The 25,784-nt window shown below is 35.4% G+C and overlaps 2 protein-coding genes across 3 annotated transcripts in view; one reads left to right on the plus strand and one right to left on the minus strand.

Moving 5' to 3' along the window:
- Window positions 1-2,897: 2,897 nt before the first annotated feature.
- Window positions 2,898-9,213, plus strand: LOC112054613 (uncharacterized). The gene is made up of 7 exons (XM_024094457.2): window positions 2,898-3,061; window positions 3,138-3,262; window positions 3,993-4,218; window positions 5,277-5,429; window positions 6,230-6,417; window positions 7,196-7,267; window positions 8,419-9,213. Exons 1-7 carry the CDS (start codon window positions 3,032-3,034, stop codon window positions 8,672-8,674), a joined length of 1,050 nt encoding a protein of 349 aa, XP_023950225.2. The 5' UTR covers window positions 2,898-3,031; the 3' UTR covers window positions 8,675-9,213.
- A 13,246-nt stretch (window positions 9,214-22,459) lies between these two features.
- LOC112054611 (zinc finger protein 287) overlaps window positions 22,460-25,784 on the minus strand; it is a 68,531-nt gene continuing 65,206 nt past the window's right edge. For both annotated transcript variants that reach the window (XM_052885726.1, XM_024094456.2), the window contains exon 3: window positions 22,460-25,498. In XM_052885726.1, coding sequence (XP_052741686.1) covers window positions 24,603-25,498 — 896 coding nt within the window. In that variant the 3' untranslated portion in view covers window positions 22,460-24,602. The remainder of the gene's footprint in view (window positions 25,499-25,784) is intronic.

Below are 25,784 nucleotides of genomic sequence, written 5' to 3' on the forward strand. Positions count from 1 at the left end.
TTGCTACTTAGCTGTTATAGTTTTCCTTGTTTCTCTTATCTTTTAAAGATCTATCCACCGATACCCCATTATGAAATAAACGTTTAAAAAAATTCATCACCACTTTACATTGTCTCTGTGCTAAACTGCTGACAGACATACGGCTTATGACGAAACTTTAAGGGGTCCTTTTGACCGGAACCATAAAAAATGAAAGACTCCTTACTTTTAATGATCGGTCCCATTTATTACTGTATCTAGCTATCTAATCAATCTAAATAAGTTCAGCGGTTTGGCCGTAAAAAGGTATAGACAGACTTACAATTGCGTATAATTTTAGTATAGGATATACCTACTTACTGCGCATACTCCATAACCGCCTTTAGCGAGGAAAGTAAGCTGAGACATTGTGTTGTGCGGTCACGTTACTCGGCCTGCCGCGTTTCATGCCACTTGTCCTGCCTAATAATACACTGTAATCTTTGGTCCTGCCTACGGCACCACTCCCACTATAGTACGCGCGTTAACAACTGAGTCTTAGGGCCATAAATCATTTCTCTATATCTATCTCGCTTGCACTTATGGGTCTTATGGAGCCGTCTAGTGAAGGGTGTAACAATGAAAGACATATTATCGATAAGTAAAGTTTATTATCGTATCTTGTTCACAAAATTAAAAAAATTAACAATATTTGATTTAATATAATACATATTTCATATTATATAATTATTAACTAAATAAAATTAATCTTCATCTGAGTCTTCATCATCAGAATCTTCGTCTTCTGCCAAATTTATTATAAGCGGCGCGTGATCTCTAATTAGAGCTTTTTGTAAATCTTTGTTTTGAAGTTCTTCGGCATGCCTAACACATTTGGCCCAGTCTTCTCGTGTGACATTTTCTATGGCTCGGTGGAGGTGATTTTCGACATCTGCTATCTTGAAGGTATTATTATTCTTCGCAACTTCTCCCTTTACTTGTGCCCAAATTAATTCTATTGGGTTATATTGACAGTGATATGGAGGGAGCCTTATTACTTCATGACCTCGTTCATTTGCCAGATGGTCTAAAGCGTAGACCTTCTGCGGGTTACTGGCTTTTACTTTTCTTATTAATTCTTCAATAATTTCGTTGCTGGAATATGGAATCTTTTTCTTTGTCAACCATTCTTGAATTTCAGCTTTCCTCGTGTTTCTTGTGGGTATCTTTTCCAACTGTATCGAATGATAGCTTGCGTTATCGACAATTATAACTGAGGGCTCTTCAAGTAGATTCAGGAATTCGGAAAACCATGCCATATATGTTTCGCCATCCATTTCTGTGTGGTAATCAGCATCCTTTGATTTCACCGCTTTAAATATTAGCTTCGCATCTGAAACGAAGCCAGTCCTTGCAGAACCCGCATGGCAAACTATTAATCTTTGGCCTTTTCCCACAGGCTGATTCTTGAAACCTCCTTCATCGTTGCTTCCAAGCCACATCCTCTTTCTTGCATGGTTTTGATTAATCCATGTTTCGTCTAGATAGAAACGTGGTCGCTGATCGTTAGTTCTTCTAAGTAAATCCAATTTCCTTAAAAAGTCCATTCTAGCACAAACAATATCAGTTCTTTCCATTAAATATTTACGTCCTTCGCTATTTTTCTTATACTGGAACCCAACCTCCTTCAGTAGTATTCTCATTGAAGTGTTGCCGCATTTAAAATCGGGTAATTGTTCACGGAATTTTTCTAAAATTTTCGCCACGGATGGATACTCTCCATTCTCATAAAATGAAGCTACAGTTCGCTTCAACACACTTTTATCAAAATCGTCAATATTAGTGACGGTTTGTGGTTTCTTAAAATTTGTTCTTGGTATACAGGTACTGCCTGATTGTGATACTTCCGTCTTGATTCGGTCCACTGTCGCTCTGCTCACACCACAAACAAATGCGGCCATTTCACGTGGTTTGTTGAAATTTAGAGAAGCCACTTTATTCGGATCACTTTTCAATTCATTGAGAAACAGGAATACGTTGTGAATCAGTGTTCGAGCTTGAGGGCTAATATCGCCATGTAATTTCTTCAGATCAACGTTAGAAAATAAAGTATCCATAGTGCGCAACGAGTAACACATGAATGTATTTATTTAATTGCAGTAAACACATTTATAGCAAAAAAAATACGCAATGCAATTACATTAGAAACCGACCAATCAGAATCGTCCAAATCATTATTGACTCATCATTAGCACGTGCGCAGGTAGCCGTTTATCGATAATTAGGGTGCGCAGGTAGGCGCGCTGCACATTCCTATCTTTTTTGACTTTTATGACCGGACGACTCAGATGATAACGCGCATACTATATGAACTAAGGAGACCAAACCCGTCCCGCTTTACATTTATATTTTAAAACGCAAAACTTTTATCTCAACATTTTTACCATTAAATTTTAATAGTACTGCTAAATCCGTGACGTATAATTTAAGCTGTTTCTGAAAGAACACTGTCTGGAAAACCTAAATCTTTAAATGGCTTGAATTAATACAACAACTGGTTAGCACCGCCTTTAAATTGATCAGTAGGTTTAACTGCAAAGCAGCAGGAACATAATATATTGTTATTTATCGCTTTTTATTTAAGTCGGTATGTTTTTTTTGAAGATGTAAAGATTTATTTTTTTTGGTTTTTGGGCTTCCAAAAACACTAGCTTTACACTGTCCGGCACCCAAAAATCGGCATCACCACACGGTGGTGTGACCGTTGCGTTGTGTGTGTTATTCTTGTATTTTTAACCGACTTCAAAAAAAGGAGGAGGTCATCAATACGAATCTTCTTTTTTTTCTTGCATGATATTTTGCCCCCTGCCCCTTAAAAAAGCACTCTGTTGTTGTCATTGTCAGTGTCTATTTTTATTGTCACTTGTCAGTGTCACTTCGAAGAAAATGTAAACAAAGTACAAGGATCACAAGGATGCTGCAAATAACCTTAAAAATTTAAATATAAAGTGGTATTTTAGTGTTATTATAAGAGATAAAATTAAAAAGAAAGTAAATCTTATATTTAAAGAAAATGTTTAGTTTAGTAAACCACAAATTTTGGGTAAAAAGTACTCCATAATTAGATAAATTAAATTTTGCTGTTCTTAAGATTTGTCAACAGTTTGTATTGTTTCCAGGTTCCCCGTGGGGTATTTGCAGTGTTTACTAGATGTTACAGCGTCGAGTTGGAGAATAAATATTCAGAGTCTCAGAAAGAAAAGATATTGCAAATTATAAATGAGAATACTTCCAGTTTGTCAAGGTACAGTTATTCTACATTCTTCATCCAGTATCGCGGTGAAACATATGTTTAAAATGCTTTATTTCGAACTAGCGGACGTCCGCGACTTCGTCCGCGTGGGATTTAGTTTTTCTTAAAAGAAATAAATAGAAATAATAATTTTTCTTAAAGGAATAAAAAGTAATTCTATGTATTAATCCAGGCTGTAATATATCTTAATACTAAATTTCAGCTAATTCGGTTCATTAGTCGAGGCGTGAAAGAGTAACAAACATTCATATCATCATAATCATCAATTTTCGCAAATCTTGGGATACCATGGATTTTTTCGGGATAAAAGTATAACCTATGTGTTAATCCAAAGTAAAATCTAATTCTATTCCAAATTTCAGACAAATCGCTTCAGTAGTAGCGGCGTTAACGAATAAACACCTACTCCTAACAAGTTAGTCCGCTTCCATCACAAATTGCATCATCACTTGTCATCAAGTGAGATTGTAATCAAGGGCTAACTTTTAATGAATAATAAATAGTTACCATTCCTTAGGGAATAATGCAGAAATAATACAGGGATAAAATATAGCCTTATGACAGTCACATAATGTGGCTGTGTATTGGTTAAAATTTTTTAAAATCAGTTTAGTATATGCAGAGATTACACCTGACAACCACACAAACTTTACCTGTTTGTAATATTAGTATAGATATAGATTTAAAATTAAGCTAATATCTTTTACCTTGTGTATTGCAGTTATGACATCACTAAAGCAAGATTAAAGAACATCTCGTCATGGTTAAAAAATAATGGTCAATTAAAGTCACTGTCAGATATAAAATCCATTGATGGTTTTACAGAGAAACATGCTGATAAACTGTTCAACAGTTTAATAAATGGGCCACAGAAAAAAGTTCAGAATCTCAGTAAAAAAATCAAGGGACAAATATTGAATCCACACTTGAGTGAAACTTTGAGACAGGTATTTTTCCATGCTTTAGAACATAGGTAAGTTGATTCCCCTTTTTTTGTAGTAAGCCCTAAATTGGGCTTAAACCCTGAAAACAATACAAGGGAAAACAGTAAAATAAGTAAGAAGCTCCTTATTCACGCTTCTTTTATGCTCATTTTCACTATTCACAGAATAAAAAATGCAAACCAATTCCTATATTTTCATCTAAAGATTTCGTTATTCACTGACTGACGAAAATGGTGTAAAATATAAAAATTTAGAGAGACAAATAACTTAGCGTTCCATGAATTCAGTATGCGGGTATCTGGTCCATTGCATGGCAGAGAGAAAATCTCCAAGCAAGCAAGAGTCTTGGAGTGTGACCAAAGGACGTAGGTTTAAGGAGTTCCTTGACAATGGAACTTGCTACAGTGAACTTACAAATATTGCTGAAATTGTGAATGGAATAAGACAATGCAATAATGTGACTGTAAAGTGAAGGTTTAAGAATGCTATTGATAATTGTTTGGATCAAAGAAGCTTTCAAAAATTGTCAAGCAAGAAAAAATTACAATATTCTTTAAACTATTGTCTAAGACTGAAGATAAACAAATATGGCCAACAATTGATTTTTTTTAAACATTTGTTTTTTATTTTGTCATTCAAGAACATATCTCCTATATTCCCATTCCATATACACAGTGTCAGGATTCGCGGCACATCTATTTATTTTAATTTTATTCTTTACAAGTTAGCCCGTGACTACAATCTCACCTGATGGTAAGTGATAATGCAGTCTCAGATGGAGGCGGACTAACTTGTTAGGAGGAGGATAAAAATCCGAAATCTTTTCGGTTTCTGCACAACATTGTACCAGAACACTAAATCACTTGGTGGTACGTCTTTGTTGGTAGGGTGGTAACTAGCCACAGCCGAAGCCTCCAAAATTACAGAATGTATCCCTCACAAATAAAATTCTTTTACTGTACTATAATTTCTACATATTGTTAAGTCTTTTATAGAGGCAAAGTTTTACAATTATACTACAATCAATATTATACTATTATTATAATATTATACTGTTTTAGAGTTGCAAATCAGTGGTAGCGGTGTTCACTACAGTGAACTCAGTGTGTTGGGCACTCATTGACAGGGACAACTACGAGATACAGGAGTGGAAGTACTACCACATTGAGTATCCAGAGAGCAATAAGATGCAAATCACTAATATTCTGGATATTGTAAGTAATTTTTACCACAGATTGTAACATTTTTCATGGTTCTAGGTATATCTGTGTTTCTAAGTAAAATTCTTTTTATTCTTATTTATTCATTTCTTTATTTACGTACACTAACAAAAAACATATAGAGACATCCACAAATATATAATGTTTTTATATAGCGCACATTCACTTATACTTTTATTTATTATTTTAGTCTTCAGAGGATTCTGTAGCCAATGTCATAATATAACGTCTGTGTATCTGCCTGCAGTTATGTTTCAAAAATTGTAATTGTTTAGTACTATGGGTATAAATGATAATAATCAGATACAGCATTAAATAAAATCTTGGAAAAAAAAATTTAGGGTACTTCTACTTGTTATGTAGGGTTAAATTATTTCATCAAATCCTTGGTGTAATACGATGATGAGAAAGTACGAAGTGTTTTGTTAGTTAGATGGGGAGTAGTGGGAAGCCGAGTGCTGGCTATATAGGCGACTATCTCATTCTTGTCGTGACGTCCACACCTTTTATTGGATAATCCTTCATTTATATGAATCCTATATTTAATGCTATTCTAGGATTATTTTGGGATAGGCGGGGAGAATGACTTGAGTGGAGAAGAGGAGTGGTTACTAGTTTTAAAAGATGTTTTTAACCCTACGCACATCAATCACAATTCCGGGACTCCACTCATGGTTATTCTCTGCAACTTTATTGGTGACATTTTTAATTGGAATTTATACACCTAATAGGTTCAATAATCGTGTTTTGCTCTTTTAATACGCTTCTGATGTCAAACCGTTTTTCCGACGCAGGCATGGGATGTCACCAAGAAGTTGCCATCAGCAGATATCTATGTTATGAAAGCCGAGGCCAGCAGTCTCCGAGCGGCTGGCAGCGACCCCAACAACCCCAAAGTGTTGAGTGTTAACTTACAAAAGTCACAACTCATAGCAATGATCGTCGCACTTATAAATGCCAGACAAACTGTTTGTGCAGACTGGTACGTACTACATACGATGTTTTTTTTTGTTCTTTGCGAGTTACCTCTTGACTACAATCTCACCTGATGGTAAGTGATGATGCAATCTAAGATCGAAGCGGGCTAACTTGTTAGGTGGAGGATGAAAATCCACACTCCTTTCGGTTTCTATACGGCATCATACCGGAACGCTAAATCGCTTGGCGGTACGTCTTTGCCGGCCGGTGGTAACGGCCAAAGCCGAAATGTGGTATGATGACTATCGTCAATTTAGGCTTTTTAGGTAAAGTTTTGTCTAATGAATTGCAGCGAAATGTACTAGAGATGCTGTTTTAAACAAAAAAGATGTCGCAACATAAATTATTTCACAATTATTTTATTTTTATTCTATGTTATTTTAATATTGTAGTATAAATTAATTCAATTTACGTCTTATATTTCCATTATTATACTTCTATAAAACTGGATTTTTTACTTTATTAAGCTTAATAAAAAAAGAAATATTAGTTAGGTAAGTCATTGCGTAGTATTAAAAAATGCAGCGCTAGATTGCTTGTAGATTATTCTTTTCTTGTAACCAAAATATTAAGTAAGATAACAAAAAAACTAAGTGCAGTGTAGCGATATCATATATTCGCAACATACCCGCCAGAATGGCTCTAGCGTAGATAAAGGATCTGTACGCTATCTGTACGCGTGTTTTGAAACTGTTACATTTACAATATCTCTGGAATAAATCCAAAAATATTCAATTAATTACTTTGTTTATTTCACAAAGTTCACTTTATCTTTTTAACAGGGAAACTGAAGAAAAAGCCAACGATACTCTGAAACAGAAAGTGTTTTTCCTCAGACCAACACTTCCATTTAGGTAAGTTACATAATATTAAGCGATTTTTTACGATAAGCGACATCTAGTGAACAGTTTTAAGATTATGTCTTTTTATTTCTCCGCTAGATGGCGTTGGTTGGCTTTATTACGCCATTATCCAATCTTCAATTTTACGATTTATATACTTAATTTGTTTAGTCTATTAGAATGTACGTTTATTAGACTGACATCCATATCCATATTATTCATAACCTAAAAATGGTGTTGAAAATTGGGTTGACACCAATTTGGTTAAATTTAACGTAACCAACACATGAAACGAAGTCGTTTTCACTTGGTTTCCATTTTCCGGGATATGTTGCATTAGCGATCAAATTTAGTTTTTGGGTACCTATTATCATCTCAATCTCTCTCCAATCCCGATTTTTCCAAATACGTAATAATTCATCACATTAAATAGGTAGTGACTATTAATATTTATGGTTCTAGCAAACCTAATGAATATTATGAACCTATACAGTACCTTAACTCAATTTCTGAGTTTGTTTAGTAATAAATTTTTTGGGTACCTAACCTGTTAAAAATACCACTTTCTAATATTTATCGCGTTACGATTTTAGCTTTTATCGTGCAATGTAAACGCGGTTGGGTAGCAACTACGAATTCAGGGCAAAACTCTTCAGTTTTCAAGATTTTAATTGCCTCTTTTGTGCAGCCTGTCTTTCCAAGGGTTGTCATTGTGATGAACCACCATCTAAAGTGCCTTAGCCCTTCAGGTTATGTCAAGTTCTTGAAGACAAAAATAGAAAAGGGCTTAGAATTTACTGTCTAAAGTCAAATGGTTGTAAGACAGTTTGATATTTTCTTGTGACGATCCCGCTAAATAATGTTCCCTGTCATTCCCATTCTGATAAAGGTAAATACAAATAAGAATTAAATTGTTAAGCTAGTCTTCTAAAGATTCTATATATTTTCTTTGTCCTTGAAAAAGCATTATTTATAGATATTTCTTCCCGTTGTCTTTATGTTCGTATACTTTAATGCGGTTTTAATCATTAGATAGAGAAATTCAAGAGGATGGATACGCAGTTTTCTATTGTTTTGCATGTGGATTATTTCGCGGGCGTCCGCTAGTTGATTATAATTCAATGTTAAGGAATCCAATTTACGATTCAAATTATATTTTTTAGATTGTACGGCACTCTTGTTGGTAACGAAAGAGTGTCAACCGACCAAACCGTGGAGACACTGCTGCAAGAGGTTAAAAACAGAGAGAACAATTCTCAAGTACATGTACCTGATAAATTGGTTGCTATGTTTAGAAACCAAAAAGATTTGCAGAAGGACATGCTGGGACAGTGTCTGTTGTTGGCTCTCACGTTTATGGATGTATGCATTTACATGAATAAGGATAGTATTAACAAACTGCTGAAGCGTGGAGAATGATTTTGAGCATGCATACACATACAGAAACGCATGTTCATGAAGGGGATTGTTCTGAACCCAAACAACAAAAGAATAGGAAAATTAAGAGTACCAATGCTTTTTGTTGGATCTAATTGTCACATCCGAAGAATGAAGATTAAATTGTATAAACGGAGAATAAGTGAAAAATAATATATACAGAAACGTATGCTTCTTAAGGATGTTGTTATGAAACTATACAACAAAAGAATAGGAATATTAGGAGTACCAATGATTGTTGTTGGCTCTAATTGTCACATCCGAAGAATGAAGATTAAATTGTTTAAATGGAGAATAAGTGAAGAATATAATATAATGAATGTTACAAATTAGTTTAGTGATGTTGATATCAATATGATTGTGATAGTAGTTGTTTTTGGACCAATGCATGTTATGCATGCAATGTGATCATGCATCATGATTGAACTAAAACTTAGATTATAAACAAATTGTTTATTGTGTGGAATTGCTAACCAATGGTTAGTTTATTGTGATTGAAAATACATTATGCTATTTTACAAGCTGGTTTTTATATTTATCCTCCACAGTCCACTTATAATAAACATAATATTTTTTCACTACTCTTGCTCAAAAACACTGTCATATTACCACTCCACAGCGGGGCTAAACAAGCATATTAGCCTCTAGGGGCTAAAGTAATTTTGTTTTTTCTTGTCTGTTACGAGTACTAGCCTACTATAAAACAGAGGAGGTTTTATTCGAAAATAGAATCATTATAGGTAAGGCAATGATTGTTTTGAAAAATAAATAAAAAACTTTAAATTGGAATGAAATGCAGCGTTCTTGTCTGTGGAATGCGTTTATTTTTTTATTTAATTTTTATTGAGTTGCGAATAGAGCGAGATTTGAAGACATGGGACATCCTTTACGGTGTAATACCTTTGCCTTTTTCTCATGTGAAAAAAATAAAATTAAAAAGCGAGAATTTAAAAAACAATTGGCGTGAATAATACACACTTGTTTTTTTTCCGAAATTCATTGTAAATTTGTGACCGTAACTTACATATTTTTCAACAATAATTGTTATTTTTGTCTTCGTCTAGTGAGGATGGTGATCCTTATTTGGAGATGGATGATATTTTCAATCTGTTACCATCAAAGTCGAGACGCATTTACCTACTTAAATACTTACCTACGATACCTACGAAAAATTTTATAAGTGGAGAAAACAACAACGAATGGATTCACTTACGAAAGGAGTTTTTTAAACTATTACCTCCCACGTTTATCTTACATACCTACTTATTATTCATCTTCAAAGTAGTCGGAAATTATGTTACCGGGTAAAAGCATCTCCCTTAATATCCAAAATTGTAGACTTTGTACATTTAATTTTCAATTAAAATAAATCATTGAATATTGTACTAAACTATTTTATTTTCTCGCAATCGTAGTGAAAAGCAGAGTGTAACACGTGGGGCTAAACCCATTATAAACTCGGTTTCTATTTAGGCGGCCCTTGCCTTCGTCTCGGGCCCTAAAAATACCTCGTATATAATGGGTCTTTTTAGCCCCTTGTATAACAATCTACTATTGTTATGTCCTTGCTTGTCAATTTTTTTAACATAAGCGTCACATTTTACCAACAATAGATGCGAGACTTTATACCGCAAGAGTTAGGTAAATATTTTTCTATAGGAATAAGTGGTGAAAGAAAATGATCGAAAGAATGTGGCAGGGTTTTGTTGTTCAATTTATTAGATTTTTTTTTATATGTTTCATCACCAAGAACTAGAAGCGTGATTCGCGGCACACAGGTTACAAACGTAAAAGTCGGGTATTTAGACTCAGAACGACTGGACCAATTTTAATGATCTTTGATTGTTTTTTGTCCCTAATAGCAGAATAACTATTATCATATCGAAAAATTCAAGAAATAAAATTATGAAGAAAAATAATTTTCTCGTACCTATCTACACTTTCATTGCATATCATCAAGTTAAATTTATTACTATATATCTGGTCTTGGCTTGGGGAACTGGAACCATCTTTTTGATGGCTCTGCAAAATACCAGTTGGCTGCTTTAGATGCTGTGGATCGCCGAGCTACCTTGAACATCAGTGGAAAGTTGCCAGTTTGGCAGAGATTGGCAGAGATAGTGCTCTGGGACTCGTGTATCTCCTTTCTCTACTCCACGATACCGGGTGTTTTTTTTTATACCTAAGTTGTCAAAAGAATAGGAATATTAAGAGTACCAATGCTTTTTGTTGGATCTAATTGTCACATCCGAAGAATGAAGATTAAATTGTATAAACAGAGAATAAGTGAAAAATAATATATACAGAAACGCATGTTCCTGAAAGGGGTTGTTTTGAAACCAAACAACAAAAGAATAGGAATATTAGGAGTACCAATGCTTGTTGTTGGCTCTAATTGTCACATCCGAAGAATGAAGATTAAATTGTTTAAATGGAGAATATAATATAATGAATGTTACAAATTAGTTTCGTCGTCATCAACCCATATTCGGCTCACTACTGAGCTCGAGTCTCCTCTCAGAATGAGAGGGGTTAGGCCAATAGTCCACGACGCTGGCCCAATGCGGATTGGCAGACTTCACACACGCAGAGAATTAAGATAATTCTCTGGTATGCAGGTTTCCTCACGATGTTTTCCTTCACCGATTGAGACACGTGATATTTAATTTCTTAAAATGCACACAACTGAAAAGTTGGAGGTGCATGCCCCGGACCGGATTCGAACCCACATCCTCCGGAATCGGAGGCAGAGGTCATATCCACTGGGCTATCACAGCTCTTATCTCAAATTAGTTTAGTGATGTTGATATCAATATGATTGTGATAGTAGTTGTTTTTGGACCAATGCATGTTATGCATGCAATGTTGAATTTCAATTTAATGGGTTTAACCATCATGATTGAACTAAAACTTAGATTATAAACAAATAGTTTATTGTGCGGAATTGCTAACCAATGGTTAGTTTAATGTGATTGAAAATACATTATGCTATTTTACAAGCTGGTTTTTATATTCATCCTCCACAGTCCACTTATAATAAACATAATATTTTTGTTATGTCCTTGCTTGTCAATTTTTTTTAACATAAGCGTCACATTTTACCAACTGTAGATGCGAGACTATAGACCGCAAGAGTTAGGTGAATATTTTTCTATAGGAATAAGTGGTGAAAGAAAATGATCGAGGGACTGTGCCAGGGGATCCCCGTTTTGTTGTTCAATTTATTAGATATTTTTTATATGGTTCATCACCAAGAACTAGAAGCGTGATTCGCGGTACACAGGTTATAAACGTAAAAGTCGGGTATTTAGACTCAGAACGACTGGACCAATTTTAATGATCTTTGATTTGTTAGATTGATTGTTTTTTGTCCCTAATAGCAGAATAACTATTATTATATCGAAAATTCAAGAAATAAAATTATGAAGAAAAATAATTTTGTCGTACCTGTCTACACTTAAATTGCATATCATCAAGTTAAATTTATTACTATATATCTGGTCTTGGCTTGGGGAACTGGAACCATCTTTTTGATGGCTCTGCAAAATACCAGTTGGCTGCTTTAGATGCTGTGGATCGCCGAGCTACCTTGAACATCAGTGGAAAGTTGCCAGTTTGGCAGAGATAGTGCTCTGGGACTCGTGTATCTCCTTTCTCTACTCCACGATACCGGGTGTTTTTTTATACCTAAGTTGTCAATTTCTTCAGGGCTAGTGCATAATTTGCTTTTGCGGTTTGCATTTACATTTGCGTCTACTTTTCTCAAGCACACGGCTACGGGCTAGGGTTTAGAATACAAGAATCTTATAATGTAGATCATCATTATCGTCATTAACAATCGATGGGCATAAGCCTCTTGCATGGAGTTCCAAACAAAACGATCTCGAGCCGCCACTATCCAGCGGCTCCCTGCAACCCGCTTGATGTCCTCAGTCCACCTAGTGGGGGATCAACCAACAATGAGCTTTCCGGTGCGAGGTTGCCATTCCAGCACCTTGATACCCCAACGTCCATCGGTTCTTCGAACTATGGTCTGCCCATTGCCACTTCAGCTTCGCGATTCGCTGAACTCAATTCAATGACTTTGGTTCGTCTGCGGATCTCCTCATTTCTGATTCGATTAAAGAAAGAAACTCTAAGCATATTTCGCTCCTTCGCCCGCTGAGTGACTTTGAGCCTTCTATTATGGCCCATACCTAGTACAACTAGAACTAAATTGATCTAGTGGTAAGCCAATGTTACAAATCACATGGTCATGGGTCGGACTATGAAATATAATTCAGCTTTCCTTCCAAGAAATTCTTAGTAAAAAATCCAAGCCCGAAGTTAGGAAATTATTTTGCAACCCCGCGTCTCGTACAGAACAACGTTGAGCCCTCAGTCTTGGGGTCATTATCAATATCGTCGAAGATTCATTATCAACACATATTCGGCTCACTGCTGAGCTACAGTTTTCTCTCTTTATGAGAGGGGTTACGCCAATAGTCCACCACGCTGGCCCAATCCGGTTTGGGCTTAACACACGCCGAGAATTAATAAAATTCTCTGGTATGCAGGTTTCCTTACGATGTTTTTCCTTCACTGTTTGAGACACGAGATATTTAATTTCTTAGAATGCATACAACTGAAAAGTTGGAGGTGCATGCCCGGATCGGATTCGAACCCACTTCCTTCCGGAGGCAGAGGTCTAATCCACTGGGATATCATGGTTATTGAAGATTATCACGTCATATTCCCTCTCCTTTTCTGCCATTAAATTATATGATGGTGAAGAGACTATAGCTTCCTTAAAAATCTTTTGTGTTTATCTTTTGGTACTGTGCTTAGATTGCATCTCAGATTTACGAGTGTATACATCACCTGTGCATTTTAAACAGATTTTAGGTATAAACTAGAATTAGAATTAGAAATAAAACTGCACTATATTGCTTCAGTTGGACTAAAAAGTGTTTATTTGATAAAATACAACGAGCTTACTTTTTACAACATTTTACTTCTATTAATGACAAAAAAAACAAACAAAACCCTTAATACAATAATAATAATAATATACATAAATACGATGGTATCAACTTCAAAACGTATACGTAACTAACATAAATGCAAATCTAGGCAAGATCGTTATACAATTTAGTTTAAAATATACCGTAATGAAAATAAACGTTATAAGTAACTAAAAAAAAATTAATATGTAATTAATTAATTATTATAAAAAATTACACCGAGAAGGTCTAATTAAAATCTCCCTACAGATCACACATACATTTTTGATCTAACCAAAGACAAATTTTGTATTTAATACTGATATCATTTTGGAAGAACTAGAAAAAATATTTACAATTTTTACTTTTTTTTTTTTAAATATGCCAACGTTTAATTTTTTTCGCCTGGATCTTTGTGACCATATCGCAACCAACTGCTTTTGAAAAAAATAATATGGATGTAACGTAAATTAAAAATCTCAGTTTGAACTGTTGTGTGTAAAAAGTTCGATCTTGTATTCTGGGATTGTCTAAAATCAATTTCATATAGTCTATTTCGGTGTCTTTGTATGTAAGAAAATATATTCTATTGTAACATGTGGGCGGGGCTTGAGGAAGACGAATTGTTAGGCCGATACAATTTTTAAACTGTGAAAAGTTATTCGGTGTCTTGGATAAAGTCAACCGAGTTAATTTGAACGACCTTTAAACGTATGCGTCCACTTATCTGCATCGCATCAAACGGATTTTTAATTTTACGGTAGATAAAATCCGTTCGATGCAATCCGTACGATGCGGATCGGTGGACACACTTGTATGACTTTTTATACAAAGAATGCTAAAATCCGCTTGATGCGCGAATCAGTAGACGCCATTACATTGCAACTTCAGGGAGTCATACAAAAAATAACACTTAATATGTCGTTGCTTATTTTATATAGAAAGCGGTTACTTCCATTTGATATCTCAAAGCGATCAAATTAGGGAATAAATAACCCAATAGATATCTCAAATTACGATATTAGTTTAAATGAAAATGAAATATATTAGTACTACGAAAGACTTGTGATTTGGTAAGCTGCAATTAAATAATTCAAGATGATGGAATGGTGACTAGCTATTGTGAAAATAGAATCAACTTAATTGTGTCTTGTCGATGGAAAGGCTTACAAAATCGCGACTAAGATGGACTTTTGAGCCATAACATTCTTCAAAGCACATAATTTAAAGATTCTCGGTAATCATATCAAAGAAAGGTATACTAGTTTCTTTATTTTGCCTTTTCCATATTCTAGTTCAAAACTGTTTACGTCACTATTTTTAAGAGTAGGTGCGTTTGTTTAAAAGGGAGAGCTTTGTTAGTTATCTCATTGTCTGGATGAAGCCTAGCAAATGTTTCTTTAAAAACCACGTAAAGAATCTCTCGATACTAGACATATTCACGAAAAAAACTATAGATGGAAGACAATGAACGCGATCACAATATGTCGAGCGAACGTCGTCGCCTCCCTCCAGCCCCGGTGGATACATCTGTAGAAACCTAACAACAGTGTAAAATTACCAGTCTATTGTCGTATATTACAATAAATATGTACAAGTAATAATATATAACAGCACCCATTTCACTGAAACCGTACGCCCAACCTGCGTCGCCTATTACGCTTCATATTAAAAAACAAAATCTTTGTAATTAATGTATATCACGGCTTTGTTGTATAAAAATCTATTGTATATCTTGTAAAATCTGTATAACTATTGTACTATATCGGTATAAGTAAACATTTATTGTTAGTAAATAATTGTAGCAAAAATAAGCTGAATGGGCGACGCACGTCCGGGACGCTATGAATACTACGCAATAGAATCTTTACAAAAAAATCATTCCAGACTACAAGATCATTATATTCTAATATGTTTTATCTTTTATAAAAAATTCAACAACGTCTTATTTTTATTGTGGAACTGTTTCAACAAGTCTCTATTGTGATAAAAATTAATTATTTAATTATTTATTCTGTTTTCATATATTTTGTGACAGCGGTTGGCGAGAGTGGCAGTGTAAGCGTGACGGTCGCGTCACAGTAAAAATAATAGGCCATCCATGTTGGCTACCAATTATTTGTGTAGCTACGACCAGAACCGTCACAGCAGCCAGTCCTACTACATCCTACGCAAACAGTTTCAAGATTAACGTTTGAACCTCAGAAAGTAAATGATTATGTAAGTAACTATTGAGAAGAATTTTACAGAAAACAATAGCGCGTGTGACTAAAAATGTATAATTGTATAGAGTGGCAACTGTAACGGTTCTAGAAAAATTAATAAGTAGTCTTAATAATAATAGTTTTAAAATATAATACACAATATAACGCTGAAACAAACTTGTATTGCACTCGAACGCAGTGGCTGCGTTATTTTAATTCTTTTTTTTTAAACTATATTATAGTGTAGTGCAAATAACCGGAAAACGATAATCGATAAACAGTTGAAACATATTATAAAACCTCATTAAGGTATTAATGACTACATCGTAAATGGAAGACAATGAAATAATTCGTAGCCAACTATCAAAAAAATACGTTCCATTTTACTTAACTACGCGTGGTTGGATTGTATATTATATTTAGAGATAGATTAAATTACATTCGATTTATTAAAGGGTTACCATGTAATAAATTGTGCACGTTCACGAAAATGTATTGCCATGTTTAAAAATTTTAAACTCGCAAAATATTATTAATCTTTTCTCTAGATAATAAAGTGGGTAAAATAAAATATTATTTTATATACTTAACTAGTAAGAGTTGTAAATGGTTGTCACATATAACCGCATGCACAATTATTTTTTGTATAATGAATGAACAATCAAAATTATCAATACATTCTGGTTGATCGAAACTGCAAAATATTTAAATTTTATACATAACTTTAACAAAACTAATATGAACTAAAAATAAAGTTGCTCTTTTCCGCAGAGAAAATAGTGAAAAGGATGGCTTTGCTTTTAGTACTAATTAAATACTTAGTTTTACTAAAGTTTTGTATATAAAAAAGCGAAAATCAAAATATACCGTGATTTAAATTTAGTAGCAAAATATACAATTATAATTTTACATTTATATGATTGTATATGATCGTTCTATTTTTTTTTGTTTACTGTAATTACATATGAATGTTGTATTGTATAATGTTATATAAAAGTAACTAAAAATATTCAAATAAAGTATATTGACGACTAACAACATACGCTGCGAAAATTAAAGTTGTGTTTAACAGAAGCTTTGCTCTGCTGTGCTGCAGATACTTACATAAGATGATAATTTTGAAAATAATCGATCAACCATGCTATTTTTTAAAGACTGCTTATTTATTTACAAGTGCAATATAACCTTCATTTTGTCTTTTACATAAATAAGGAAACAGTGTTTTAATAAGCAGTCATATACAATGATTAAAAAAAATCCAAAACAATCTTTTAAAAATTAAACACATTCATAATTTTACAATTTTGTCAAAAGGTTCTTATGAGTAGTTTTATACGCCTGAGATCACTAATAAATGCATTTTATTATAAAGGAATTTGAACTAGCCGGCTACCATTTTGTGACATTTCTTTTTCATTAAATTTACTTTCAACATGTGAGTTTTTGCACGGTTTATGAGTTCCTAAACTTTTAACTTTTAGGACCAAATTTCGTCATGGTAGGCAACTAGTTTGAAAAATATTTCGCTACACAATGACTTCCAAATCATCTATACTCTTAACTTAGGTTAATAAGGCTTAGTCAATAATTTTGACAATTTATTAAAGCCATTTATGGCTCAAAACAACCTGCACCGTCAGTCTTCATAGTTAAACACGTCTCGTTAATTTCCTCGATTTTAGGTAAACATTTTTCAATGGCAACACTGTTGCATATGTATGCGTAATACAGAAAAAAACACAGCACACACATGCAAAAAGTTATTTTTTCCTAAGCATTATTAATCTAAGACACTTAACTAAATTATTTTTTAAGCTTAGCACGGATTATTTTTATATTTTTTTACTTAAACATTGTATTTGATACAATTGACGCTCTTGATAATAATAAGTATTTAATGCAAAGTATAGTTTTCACAATGCAATCTTAATCTCTCCTTTTATTTGTTAACAACTTAAAATATAAGTAAGTATACATAATTGGGTAGCACTCACTATTACTATAAAGTAAGATATAACTTGGAGTTTTCTTCCTATTAAGCACAGTTAACATAGAAATTGCTTCGGAATTTGATTCCATTTGTTATAGAAGCACAATAAAAATAGGATACAGTATAAATTATAATGGCCATAATAAATCTGCTACGGGCATAGTTCGTACAGTTAAAAAGTCGGGACTGGATAAAGTAAATAATTAAACATTTTCTTCTAAAAAAAATTTGAAGTAAAAAAAAATAGTGCATTAATGATAAGTAATCTAACAACTGAGCAGGTAGAAGTACGTATTGTAAAGTGTAATCTATTTACAAAGTCAAGCTCATAGTTACTTATGGATACAACAAGGACCCCAAGGAGGATACGAAACTTATAATGACAAATTCATCTAAGTTTGAACGTAACAGCTTTGACTGAGTATTTAATTCGTAGAGCTTATCCCACTTCGACAATCAAGTTGTACGTTAGTTATTTCGGAAAAGCAAAATTAAAAAATAAAAGCAATAAAAAGTTTTAGATTTCTTAATCTCTCAATAGATTTCTATATCTCATGTGGCAGGGTTTTAGATTTGTCACATATTTTTACAATTTAATCGTGAATTTTAAAATTGTTAAATATACAAAGTTGTCTTCTTTACCTAGTCTATTAACTTTGCCCAATTTGGTTACTCTACGAACTTTGCCCGCATCGCACCAAAGCTTTAAAGGTGTCGGCTACTGGAGCCTGGTGCTAAAAATAAATATTACGTGTTTTAATGCTAGGAACATGGTACGAACCTAACTAAATGTCAGTGCTAACGACTCCAGCGAATTAGATAAGCGTGATTCAAAATGAATAATGATCGAGACAAAAAAATTTCGCCAAAAAAAATAATAACGGACGGCAAATGCATAATTTAGCAAAAATATTCCAATACATTATCGCTTTTGACTATTAAAAAAAAATCGCTACTCATTTTTAAACGACCTATGCTGGTTCAAGATGTTATTACCTCTATAAAAGAAATTATTTTAATGATTGTATGACTTACATTAATTTTCTAAAAATGAATGATTTCCCATTAATTGCTTAAGAGACACTTTATTTTAAAATTTGCATTTTTAGAGGTAATAAAATCTCAATCTTTTACTGGTATATATCAATTTCTCACTGACAAGAATAACTCAAGCTTAACAAATAGTATCAAAAGAAAAGCAAAACCGTGCTCTCTAATAAGTATTATACAAAAATATTTAAATGGTAGATAAATGACGATAAACTAACACTTTTAACTGCATAGTATAAGGTTCTATTGAGTTATAAACATGCCTGAAATATTGGTCGGCCTTCATCCAACTAGTCAAGAAACTCCTAATCATCAAATTATCGCATGTCGTAGCTGATGATTTAGGATCGAAATTTTCCGGACAAATACCGACAATTTTCGTTAGTTTCAGACGTGCTTATAATTCATATACAGTCTAAACGCTAAAAAAGTATAAGGTATATCCAATACACGGGTAATTGAGCAAAAAACGTAACGAAATAGTGAGCAAATGCCAACAGAATATCTACGGAATCATTAAGAATACAATGTGTAATCGTAAATTAAGTCTTTTAAGAAAATAGATAACGACGCCTGTTTTTGTTTACATGTTTTAAATAAATTCTTTTAACAAGGAAAATGGTGTGGGCAACATTGCTGTAAGTAAAAAGAGGTTGATAAAGGGATACGAGAAGATTCACAATGATAAATAATAATAGGAGATATGGAACTTTGTGAGTTTTAGTCTTCAAGAGTCCAATAAAATCTCCGCGTCTTTCTGTGTTGTCATGTCTTAGAGGATTTCCACACGATAAAAAACGATACAAACTAACTAAGTCAGTATGGAAAATACAAATTTACATTAGAAAATCAATACGCGCCGATGGAGATATTAGAACTTATCTGAAATAAGAATATCTATGAATCTGAATGGAATAGAAATCTGAAAATGAATTTTATTATGAAAATGAAATGAGGGTAAATCGTTTATATACGGGAATTATCAACCTCTTTACACTTGCAACACTATTGCAATAAAATAACCAATAATGACGTTTTGAGCTTGCAACACTGCCTGTTGAAATGTGATATGTATTTACAATAATCAGAATGATAAAAATCAACACCGCTAAAATCAACGTACCCTATTTTGTATGGAGACAGGGGAAGTTGAGAAAAATTGCCATCACGAAATTTTGGTATACAATTTTCCACCACTCGCGTCTCGCCTAACTTACAAGATATCTGTTTCCAAGATACTTAGGTACTTAGCATGTTGCAATACGGGCTATACGACACTATAATTTAAGACTATTCCACATTTTACCTTTAATAATATTGTTTGTAATAAATGTATAAAATATCATCTTTAATCTCTGTATACTTAATCACCTTTGTTTATATTTAAAAATTAAATCCATTTGTATTCGGTATAAAAATCTAATAAGTATAAATTTGAGGTTATTACTCGGCTATGGCACTGTATTGTATGTATGTATTCAAACTTGCTACGGCCCCAAGCGCCGCTCCCGACGGCTTTTAACAGAAATATATCATCGTAAACTGTATAAAAATACTTATAGCTATTATTGTTAAGGCTGCTGTATTGTGGTAGGTATAATTAAAATATATAAGGTCGAATTTTTTCGTCTGGCCACATTTTTTGTTGGCGGTTATATTCGGACGAATAGTTTGCTCATAGTTCCATTTCTTAATTACGCCCCAAAGATTTAAGACGTATATATCTCCTGAGAATACACCGTTTTGTTTGTTTTTAGTTTACAGTATTTAGTAAAGTCGTGTGTATTATATATTATATATTGACAATTTTGTGTACGGTAGACATATATCGCAAAAGCGAAAAACGAATTAAATATTTGAGGCTACGAATAACAATTTATTTCTGCTATTTTACTTCTTTAACTCTGAAACAAATTGCTGAACTATAAGATTAACTTCGCTTTGATTAAACGCATTTACAAGTATGTGATACTAAATTGACAGAACTGTACGCAGAGCAATACGTTGATGTTACTCTAATTTGACAGGTAATAGTCAATTTAGTGTACTTTGTACTTTTGTAGATTTCAGTACAAGCATGATATAAGAAGAATATTTGTTAGAATCTTCTTCAAATGCTACCAACGTGTATAAACGCAGCCAGAGGAGAAAATTGAGACCTTTAAAAACTGATTCCTAGTCTATTGTTTGTGTAAACCTCGGGAGCGGTACTTTAGTCCTTAGGAGGATCACATTATATGCTGTGGAAAATTTTAGTCACGGAAGATAACTGTATCAAATTTTCTTCTATAATGGTGTTTTTTTTTTGTCGTTTTTGTAAACCTCCAAAAGTTTGATAGGAAAAACAATCAGAAACGTAAACTTTACGGAATTGCCTTCCAGTTTTGAATTCACATTGGGCATGAAAATTGCATTAGCTTTTTCTTACTTGTATTTTACTGGTCAATGAAATAAAATTCTCATCAAATAAGTATATGTCAGTAAACTTTTTTTTTTTACATAATTTGGAAGCTAAAATTTTATAGATATGATTTTTGATTTAACCAAAGGTGAAGCCTAAGTTTGATGGAACATCATTTCAAATATCGAAATTTTTGACCCTGAAGGGGTTCTTATTCTTTAAACTGTATTTCTTGTGGTAAAATAGGTATTAGACACATTTTACATAATTACGTGTAAGTCATCAGTGTGTTTTGGTATGTTCATAATTATGTCACTTGATACCAATATAGTATCAAGTTATTGAACACTGAACAAATCATATTTTTTATAGCAGGTTTAATAACAATTGAAGTGTGTAATTTTGTTTCAAGTCTTATCTTTCTAATTATCAGTAAGAAGTTACTGCTCCCAAAAGTAGACTGTAGTTGTGAACAAAAAATGAGTTGTGATTCAAAACTGGTCAGCGTATAATTTTTCATAACTGTCCAATGAGCGCAAATTTGATAAGAGTTTAATTTACACATTCCACTAAAAGTAATATTGCGTGTCACGTGTGACAAATCATAATAATTTTTCATCCGAGCGTCTGTGACTCCAATACTCCCACTTGCACTCTATTACACTACTAGTTAATACGTAACATTCCTTATGCGGTAGGAAAACGAAACCATCACAATAATATCGTAAAAATAAGCTATATAAGTCGTCTATAGATGCAAATAGAGATGATAAAACGTCAAAGAGCCTGTCGCAGCGCCCGCCGCCGTCACGCAGTTTATAGTCACGGAGACTTGGAGGAGCGCTTGTACAACATTTATAACAAAGCTGATATATTTCATATATCATTTCTCTGCTCGAAACTAATATTACACCGGCGCTAATTTGATTTTACACAAATCTCTGAAATACACTAATTTGACAGGTCTAACGGCCAGTTTCATCGTCGTAAGTAACAGTCAAAGTAACGTCATAAAGCAAAAGTGACGGTCTTAATCACGGTAAAATAAAGTCTTCTTTACTACTTACTACTTTTACTGTTACTTTAGCTTTACATGAAAAAACTGGCTGTAAAAGTATGATCACAATAAATGCTGATCTCGCTTTTTGACAGTCATCGATTCGCAGACTGTATCTAGTATAAATATCGTGTAAATTATTTAGAAGTAGCGCTATTTTTTTCATTTTTGTTATGGAATAAAAAGAGTTCTATTGCATAGATATCAAATTGGTGTAGTATAGAGATTTGTGTAAATTTCAATTAGCAGTCAATAGTAATTAAAAAAACCTGGAGTTCTAAGCCTACCTGTACCTATTGTGGACGCGAAATGACCGAGGCCTCGTCCAGCGGCGTGCGTTCCGACAAGCTCACAAATTCATATATATCTTTATTCTTCCTATAATTAAGTTTATTTCGCGATGAATGATCGAATTGCTTGGTAATCCGATAGATAGTCTAAGCTAAAATTAAGTAAAACATTTCTCTGGCATTCCCACAATCCAAAACCGACACCTATCAATAAGCACTTCGCGACATCGTGTGTCACGTAATTGGTAAAATTCGCTAATCTCACTCAAGTTACACTTTACGAATCAGTCGAGGCACCAACCGACGCTCGTAGCGTGCGGTTGGCTCCTACAAAAATGCTAAATTTCAATTATAATTTAGGAACAACGAAAATCGTACACTGGTGTTAACGTTAATTCGGTTATGTAAACTGCACTAAATTGACACGTTTAACGGTATGTAACACCTTTTTTACAGTAGTCAAATCAGTTTACTTTAGGGTTTTGTGTATAACCCAATTAACAATTATACCCAGTCGAGACCGCCCGTGCCGAACAAAAAAATTTTATCCGCCTTCCAAAGGATATTTTTTATATTCACAATTTTTTTTGTCATGTTACGAGTAATATATTTTGTACTTTTATTTACAATTAATTCCAAAAGGTGGAAAGCGTGATTTGCTTCGCATAAACGATTGTAGTTTTTTGTCGTTTGTAAGGGTTAACCTTCTAGTTGGTCCTGTTATAAGAAATTGTGATATTCATATAACAAGAATTGTAATTAGACAATTGTTTAAAATAAGATTTTTTTCGAAATCATTTAAGTTCGGCACGTGCGTAATAAGTTTTATTTTTTAAGTTTGGCAATTTCGAGTCGACGTCAATAATAGGAAGCTAAAACGAAAACAAAACGATTTAAAACATTCACTCGACTCCAAAAGGGATTCACAATCACGATTATATGCTAAGTGAGCGATATAGACGCCTAACCTACCTAGCTATCACAGTCCTTTCTCAGTCTGACCCTTTCCACGTCCTAAATGCATCTCTCAATATGTCATTTCGTTGAAAAAACTGGTAACAACCTAAACTAGGCCTAGTATTACTGTAAACTCAAGTCACTACATTTATTTGGCACCTACTGTGTTACGGGCTTCTCTTGCGTCATAAGTAACAGAATATTCGTATAACAAAAAACTATGTATGATGGCAACAGGTAACCTACGTTTTTGGTTTATATTCTCGCTCTAATCCGCTGAATATGTACTGTTTTGTTTCCCGACACGACCTGGACTAAGTTTTAACGATTAACTATATTTAACTTAAGAGGAATTTTGAGCATCGTTTCTTCAATTTTCACACCCCACTACACCGCCAGATTGTATAAACCTAACTTTTCTAAATAAAATTAACGTAATGTCTAAAAAATATGTATATTTATTACAAATAGGCACAACGATGTACCGAAAGCATTCATCGCGAAATACTGTTGTAATGTGGTAAAAGAGCAAATCTTATTTCTTTATATTTCAACGAAGAGTTTTTATTTAATTCTAATCTCTGGTTCGATCCGCTTAGATTTTGACGGACATTTCGACCGTATCGACTGAGAACCGCCGAGAAACCTAACTCTTACGTGGTAACTTAATATTACGGGGCAAAAATGCTATCTATACTCGCTTTCTGAACGGTAACACTGGTAATGGTGTACGCAGTCTTCAACTGTACATCGCGACAGACCTTCGACAGAGTATAAAGTAATCGGTATTTACAGATCGAAGCGTGTTTTACAGCGATCCGATGCAACTCGCGAGTTGCGGGTAGTCGTATACTGATACCGCCGGCTAGTTGTAGAGGCGGTCCGAGATGTAGAGGTCGTGCGGCGCGTGCGGCGCGTGCGGCGCGTGCGCGTGCGGCGCGGGCGCGTGCGGCGGGGGCGGCCACCGCGGGGGCGCGGGTCACTGCGCGGGCAGGCACGCGCCGGCCGGGCCCACCGCCGGCTTGAACTCGGCGGCGGGGAACTGCTGGAACGGCGGCGCGTAGCACTGCGGGAAGTACAGCTCGGGCTTCACCACAGCGGCGGCGGGCGGCAGCGGGCGCGGCGTCTTGGCGTCAGCGCGCCGCGCCTTCGCCGCGTGCGGGTTCATGTGGTTGTCGATGTGCTTCTTCACCTCCGGCTCGGTGGCGAACCGCCGCCGGCAGTTGGGCATCGGGCAGCAGAAGGGCCGGTCGCCCTGGTGCGTGCGCGTGTGCTGGTCCAGGATCGCCTTCTGCCGGAAGTCCTTGCCGCACTGCGTGCACTTGTACGGCTTCTCGCCGGTGTGGATGCGCAGGTGCTGGTTGAGGATCGTCCGCTGCCGGAAGAACCGCGGGCAGTACACGCAGCCGTACGGCTTCTCGTTGGTGTGGATGCGCAGGTGCTGCGTGAGGTGCGACTGCTGCCGGAAGCGCTTGCCGCACTCGGGGCACGGGTACGGCCGGGACTCTATGTGTATGCAGCCGTGCTGCAGCAGCGTCGACTTCTGCTTGAACTCCTTCTGGCAGATCGGACAGCGGACGTACAGGGGCATCGCCCGCCCGCCCAACACGTCGGGGAGTTTGCCGCCCTTGAGATACTGCAGCGACAGGCTCGAGCCGAAGACGCCGTGGTTGAGCCCCTTCGTGTCCTTGAAGTATGCGGGGTATTGCGCCGTGTCTCCGGGCGAGAAGCACGAACCCCGCTGGTCGCCGTTGGGCCCGTCGTCGCCGAAGGTCGACTGCACCTCCTCCTTGTTCTCGTCGGGCGGATACGGCACGTCCTGCGGCCACAACGTCGGCGTCGTTCCGTTCTTGAAGATTAGGTGCGGGGACACGTCTGCAAAAATTGAACATTCGGGTCAGTGGCTAGTCCGAGCGGTCCTCGAAGGGATCGTCGACGAGTGGGTTAATCGAACTGAGGATGGTTACGGGAGCGTCCGGCGATCGGTTCCGCGTCTCGCGAGCGCCCTCCGCTGCGCGGGCGACGAGGGGACCGAGAATTTGTCTGAAAGGAAGGCCAATGGATGCGAGACCGAGTCGAACGGGTTCGGGGCGGCGGGGAGCGCGCGCGGCGCCGGCAGGTACCAGGGGGCAGCTGCGGGTGCCGCGCGCGGGGGGCGGGG

This window comes from Bicyclus anynana, chromosome 15 (assembly GCF_947172395.1).
Source record: "Bicyclus anynana chromosome 15, ilBicAnyn1.1, whole genome shotgun sequence".
In the NCBI taxonomy this organism is placed as follows: Eukaryota; Metazoa; Arthropoda; class Insecta; order Lepidoptera; family Nymphalidae; genus Bicyclus; species Bicyclus anynana.

Bases quoted from the DNA above. Each gene is read 5' to 3' on its own strand.
- LOC112054613 (XM_024094457.2), top strand. From the start codon at position 3,032: ATGTTTAGTTTAGTAAACCACAAATTTTGG. The intron at 3,062-3,137 runs GTAAAAAGTACT...TATTGTTTCCAG, and splicing joins TAGTAAACCACAAATTTTGG to GTTCCCCGTGGGGTATTTGC. The intron at 6,418-7,195 runs GTACGTACTACA...TCTTTTTAACAG, and splicing joins CAAACTGTTTGTGCAGACTG to GGAAACTGAAGAAAAAGCCA.